Source organism: Lycium ferocissimum, chromosome 6 (assembly GCF_029784015.1).
Source record: "Lycium ferocissimum isolate CSIRO_LF1 chromosome 6, AGI_CSIRO_Lferr_CH_V1, whole genome shotgun sequence".
In the NCBI taxonomy this organism is placed as follows: domain Eukaryota; kingdom Viridiplantae; phylum Streptophyta; class Magnoliopsida; order Solanales; family Solanaceae; genus Lycium; species Lycium ferocissimum.
Window position 1 is genome coordinate 19,502,253 of NC_081347.1, and position 7,165 is coordinate 19,509,417.

A 7,165-nucleotide genomic window follows, 5' to 3' on the forward strand; every position below is an offset into this window, starting at 1 on the left:
TCACCTCAGGTCGCTCACAACATGATTTGCTGACTGATAGATGTCATAAACTAGAGGGTCACCGCACTCAAAAGATAAATATATATATATATATATATATATATATATATACACACACACACACACACACACACATACGCATCACTAAACTGAACCGGGGTACAAGCCGACAAGGCTACCTAATAAAACTATGTAACCAAACATGTGCTGAGCGGGCCACACTGTCTGACTGAATATAAGCGTCTATGAGCCTTTACTGACATACTGGACATGCTGTGGACGGGACAGGGCCCCTGCCCTACCCATAAACATGAAACATATACTGTGTCTGAAAAGAACTCCGGCATGAGAGGAGTGCTTCATTGTCAAGCTGAAGAAGTAGCCTAAGGATGCAATCTGTCTTCGTAGCTATCTGAACCTGCAGGCATGAAACGCAGCCCCCCCAAACAATAGGGGAGTCAGTATGGATAATGTACTGAGTATGTAAGGCAGAAGAGTAACATACACATAGGAGTTATGAAGAAAATCTGAGAATCGTAAACTAAAAAGGCGGCGACGGAATACATCCGTATGTACGAATATACGAACATATCTATATGAATGCATCTGTATGTCTTACTCTCTGAACATATCTATATATCTCTGCTTACTAAAAATGTCTCTGAGGGCGTATGATATGCAATGCATAGGTCATAGTGCCTAGGAACGTTCAGCTCGATCCCTATCCCATATAGGCCCCTTCGGGCATCATAATCATCATCACTATGCACCAGCTAATCAGGTGGCCAGGCGTTTATAGTGCCTCGCCCTTTCCCCATACCCCATACATACATATATATATATATATATATATATATATATATATATATATATATATATATATATAATATACATAATATATGCGTATATAACGCCTGCTAGTCACGGGTCAATATGCATATATGCAAATGAATTTAAAACATTTTAATTTGACGCTGTGGCCTTTGTTGTGATGTGTATATATATGGCACAGTTGACAAGGGGTGTGCTGTGGCCTTTGTTGTGATGTCTATATATATGCCACAGTTGACAGGGGGTGTGCTGTGACCTTTGTTGTGATGTGTATATATATGGCACAGTTGATAGGGGGTGACGCTGTGGCCTTCGTTGGGATGTACATATATATAAGGCACAGTTGACAGGGGGTGACGTTGTGGCACATGTGGTGATGTTTTAATTTATCTTTGCACATTCATTAAAATGTTTTAAATTCATTTGCATATATGCATATTGACCCGTGACTAGCAGGCGTTATATACTGTGCCTTATATATATACAACAAAGGTCACAGCGTCACCCCCTGTCAACTGTGCCTTATATATACATGAAGAATGAAAATGAGTGCAGTGCATAATCAAAAATGAAATAATAGAACTCTGTAATGTCAAATAATACCTATATACATATATTATACTCAAATAAAAACTATCGCTCTATCCCACCTTGAAGGAACAATTTATAAGGTGGGATCAACAACAATGAAATTAATCGAAAAAATCATGAAATATCTTAACATTTTTACGTCATCGTTGAAATCATATTTGAGACCTTTAAGCATAAAATCATGCTCAACGTAATCCTTATAAAAACATTCTCATTTTTAACATCATAAGAAGCTTGAAGAGTCATGAACTTCTAGCTTTGAAATCAAGGAGGTTGTGGAAACACTTATGGAATCAAACCATAGGAATCATGCCTTTGAAAGAAAGGGACGAGCCTTAACATACCTGTTCGACCTCCTATTAGCTACGCTTATTTGTCCGAGCTCGCAAGTCTACATTTAAGAGGATTTACACTAACGTTAGACTCATCATCGCATACTTGTACCAAGTTTCTCATCAAACTATTTTATATTCCGCCGAAAATCGGGCAGCATCTCCCCTGTTTATATGCCTAGCCCGAATTCTCAATTCAACAACCAACAACGACAACAACAATATCAACATCAATAGCATCATTTCCAACGCCAAAGTGTTTCATAGAATAGCCCACACGCTGTTTTCCAACTTCCATAATCAACCAACCCATTATACAATCATTTAACCATTCTATCTTCGTGAATAAGTTGGTATTTACCAAAATAGAAAAAGATACATACCTTTCTCCCTTTAATATTGTTGTATCTTCACTTCTCCACCCTCATTGGTGAAGAAAATGAGGGGTTAGCCCCTTTAAATAATGCTCCAAAATCTGCCTGCACCGCCTCTAAAATTGTTCAGCGCGATTGCGCCACCTTTGGGCGCGTTCGCATCGGCTTAACTTTTCTGCATGCGCGTTCATTCAGTAAAAAGGTCATAACTCTTTCAATTATCGACCACTTTCAATCTTGGTGTTTTTCCAAATTCCAAACTTATGAGGGGGTTTTTGCCCCTACAAGTCAGATCATCCGAAAATATTTCCTTAAATCGTCCTTTTGGAGGGCTTATGCCCATATTTGACTTAAGGGTCCTTCTTAGGACTTGCTCAACTTTCCATGTACTACTCATATATCTCTTCATATGTCCTTTATAAAACCCCATCATATGGGCCCCACTTAGCTTACAGTAACGAGGGCTTTAATCCAGCAACGTACTAAATGATTTACGCCATATGGTCTCCAAACATCATATGTATATTATTATTACACTCTTATAGTATAATCTTCATCCCTAACCCGGGCCTCAAAATTTCTCAGCGCGTTGGCGCCTCGTGGTGGCGCGTTTGCGCTATGTTGACCCTTGGCCTCCTGCGCGTTCGCGCCACTCCCTGGCTCGTTCGCGCAGACCATTTTCCTGGCCAGCCAGCATGACTTGTAACGTCCATATCTCCTTACCCCAATGTCCTATTGGGGAGCGGTTTGTCGCGTTGGAAACTAGACTTCCCGAAATTCACTTTAGGCTTTTGTTTCACTTCAAAACTCTTAATATACTTAGAGATATTCTTTCTCCCAGTTAGACCAAAATTTATGACCTTGCCCAACTTTCCTTCAAAGCCTCGGAAGCTTAATCTCCTTAGTTCACTCATTTTTCAATCCTTCTATAACCTGTTACGTGAACTCGAACTCTTATAATTATAAAACACGCACCTATGATCTGGCATCTTCTTGACAATAACTCTGATGTCTGCAATTGAATCGCTAACACCTAAAAAAAATTTCAACGTGCAGAACTACGGGGTGTAACATCCTTCCCCCCTTAAAAACATTCGTCCTCGAATGTTGTAGTTACAACTCCATGGCGTTTTTACTGATGTCTTGAAGTGACTGCCCCTCTCTTAGGCTCCGATTGCCTTATCTTTAACATAAGTTGGTCAACCTCTTCTCATTCTCCCTTAGCTCTTTATTGAACTCTTTCATAATGCTATAGCCTTCTGTTCTTATATAACTGAACTAACATTCAGTTCCTGTAAAGGTGGCTTTGGTTCGCCATGGCTATGGCTATGGCTACTCGCCGACTTGCAAGTACTCCCCCTTACTTGCTATTCATTTCTCTATCAGTGGACAATGGCCCCTTCCTTGAGTCTTTTTTTTCTTCGAAGTGCTCTTCTCCATTTGCCACTTTATAGTATTAGCCCGGAAGTTCGTAGAATGTCCTCTCAGAAGTACAAATCTGTTCTATTTTTGGAAGGCTTTTCCGTTTCCGAGATAATCGTGTCAATATGACTACACATTTCCCTTCAAATACCCCTCAAGAACCACAAATCCCTTGGTACCTTTGTAACCCTGCTTATTTTCTCCCAATTCACATCCTCATTCGTTATTCTTGTCCTCCGCCCACTTATCGAATCTAATTTCAAACCCTTTACCTTCGTCTTGTGTTCTATACTACCTACTCCATTCTTTCTGTATACTCTGATGTTATTGCATTAGGCTTACCCAATCCTAACTTTCAGAGAAAATAATGTCAATTTGCCCTTTGGAACTTGCAACCTGAACTTCAATACCGTGTTCGGTCACTACCTTTAACATATAACCTCATTGATTATCTTTACTAGTTAACATAACCACACATAACCTATCGTATCCTTTTACTAACACCTTACTTACCAAGTGTCCCTAATACTATTCAAACTCGTCCTAATTTTGTAACCGTATACGTCTTCCCTCTCTCTATCCAGTCGGTCCACCTTATCTTCCGCAATCGTTGAAAATCTCCAACCGTGAGGTTCACACACTTCTAATTTCCCTCAAGCTGATCTAGTTCCTCACCATTCTCTTAGGTCTAAACCTGTAGGACTTCTTCGCACACTTCTCAGGGGGGTCACCCATCCTAGTACTACTCTAGCCCAAGCACACTTAACCTCAAAGTTCTAATAGGATCAGGTGCATTAGTGTTGGTATGATCGCATCTATCTTATCGCGTGGCCTTTTTCACGAGACCTAAAGCAAATTGAAATTCTAACGGATTCCCAAAAAATTCTCGATCATGCATCTACCTCTGAATTAGAAAAATCCCTCACTTTACTGACCAAGCAAATGCTGCTTTGGCCTTTGGAACTCTCGAATAAAAGCCATCAATTAACACATACAACTACTTCCCATTGCTAATTTTTAAGATTCCTTGTAGCGGTAAAACTTCGTAACCACAGTTACCCATAAGTACTTTGGTTATCGGTCCCTTTAAAAATTCCATTTGTCAACTATCAATGGTATCCTCCTTATCGTCCTCACACCATTCTGTTAGCCATCTCATCATGGTGATTGTTTATATAGTTCTATGTCATACACTCTTACAATTGATATAACTAGCGGCTCAAATTTTCACGAGGGTTCATTGTCACCAGCTTGTTTCGACCAATCGCAATATCCTTGAATCATTTTCTTGCCACCTTATCTCCGTCTACTTTCATTGCTTCTCCTTGCATTCCTTAGCTCATCTTGCTTCATAACTCCCTACTACTTCTCGATCTTTCCATTGCCAGGTATCATAATTCCTCCAATACCTTAGTCAGCCCTTGTGCTCATACTCAAGCTTACTTGCTTCCCTCCTTAAAGGCTTTACCTTATGGTGTTGTATTCCATTGCCATTCTCGATTGAAATTTCATCCCATAATAATCCTTTCGTCATTGCTTTTGTTCTTTCACTTACGAATCCTTCAAGTTCCCTACTTGTCATTACCCAAAATACTACTTTAAATCTCAAATCTTTCCTATAATAATCCCTAGGGATACTCGAAACGATGATGTACCCAACTATCTGTCCAGCCGGAATAGTACTTTTTATTCCAATAATTAACGCCCAATGTCCACTTATAGTGTCATCTTCATCTTATCATTCCATATCATCTAGTCCCATACTTTCCCACTAATCAATCTGTAACCATCATAGACGTATAATCTTCGTGATCTCCTAAATCTTTGGTCCTTGTCCTTTAATAAGAATTTTTTTTGTTGGAGAATTTTGGCAGAGTGCCCATTATTTACCACCTCCTTAATTCTGGTTATAAGGATGCATAGGTTGGTTCTGGAGTCCTCACATTCATCCTTGGTCACGCACAATCTTACTCTATCTCCTGTTGATTTATTCAAGCTTGATCCTATCGTCTGCTTTCCTGTTTTCATCCTGACCTTTTCCTCAATTATATATTATTTGATCCTCAATGGGTATTCTTTTTTTCCTTGTCCAAGTTTCTCTCCCCTTCATGATATCATAACCTTCTTTTTCCTAACGCACCTTCTTATATTATTAGTCGAACTACCGCTATCTGAATTTAATTCTCGAGAAAACCCAATCTTGATTCCCTTTGTAGCGCTTGCTACCTCAATTTTGATATACAACACAATCAATACTTTTGACACGTCGTAACATCAATCATAAGGGTATACATAATACTCGATGTAGCCATTTGTGACTTATCTTTCTATCTCTTTTCAACACCCCTTTTTTGTTTTTGCGAGATATCCCGTTGCCATTTGATTTTGTCCTGAATCTGTAGCTTTAATACATCTCCCCTCTTTTGACCGACTAACAAGACTCATACCTCACAACCACTTCGAAATTCTAATTGCAAAGCTCATATGCTCCTAATTTTCCCTCGGGCTATTCTGGTTTCTCATATTCCCTTTTTCGTATGTCTAAATCTGTAGGTCTTCCTGGCACACTTTTCCACATCCTAACTGTGAATCCCGACAATAGATCTTTACTTAGAAATCTTTACTCGTACTCGTACTCGTACTCGTACCCTATCTCCTTGTCTAAAAGAATCAACCTCACATCCTTTACCTTCCTGCAGCAATTGAATCGATCCTTGCGATATTTTACCTTCACTTATACACCTACTCTCTTCTCTCCTTACACATAAATCGACATTGCACCTAATTTCTCTATCATCAAATAACCTTCACAATACCCATCTGAAAAAAAAATTCGAGGCAAAGTCTTCTTACAAGGGTTAGCTAAAAATATACCACATGTTCCTAAGGTCGATACAATCTTTACTTCCTTCATCGGCCAAGCAACATCACATCTAGAAGTTGTATAAGCAATCCAGAAAACAATCATAAATGCAAATAAGCTTACCTCTTGTGTCATGACTCTGAATATGCCTGAACCTTTATCGATCGTCCTTTCGTACTTTCCTAGTCACTTCCTCTTCTATTCATTAGCTATACATTTCAATCATTCTTGCGACATCCTTACCATATCTGACTCATAATCTTTTTTTAACAATACTTACCTCTGTGCTGATTCCCTCAAATTCTATTGTCCCTGTAATCCCAATGTCATCATTCACTTCCTTTGTCAATACCATTCCTCTGCTGAAATCAAGAGTTAGTGCAAGGAATTTCATTTTCTATGACTTGGCTCTCATCGCACGATCTTAGATCTAAAAGAAGGGTAACCATCCTAAATGCCCTGTAGCCTCTTGTTTATAAATGTGGCGCGCAACACACCATAAACAAGACTCTACTGGACACGACTTTGCAGACAACCCCCAGGACGAACTGCTCTGATACCACTTCTATCACGACCCAAACAGGAGGGCCGCGACTGGCACCCAAAACCCTACTCGGCTGAGTGCCATACAACTATTCCATCCAGGAGTCACAACTTCTCCCTTATCGTTATTTCAAAGAAAACTTTTAGTCACAAATAAAATCTTTACAAAGGAAACAAAGCATAAAGACACATCGACCTATATGGTAGCT

General features: G+C 39.4%; 1 protein-coding gene across 1 annotated transcript in view; it reads right to left on the bottom strand.

The window, feature by feature from the left end:
* LOC132061189 (uncharacterized) overlaps positions 1-6,807 on the bottom strand; it is a 31,361-nt gene extending 24,554 nt beyond the window's left edge. Inside the window, exon 1 of the mRNA XM_059454046.1 lies at positions 6,694-6,807. Within this exon, the coding sequence (XP_059310029.1) occupies positions 6,694-6,807 (114 nt within the window). The remainder of the gene's footprint in view (positions 1-6,693) is intronic.
* Positions 6,808-7,165: the final 358 nt, after the last annotated feature.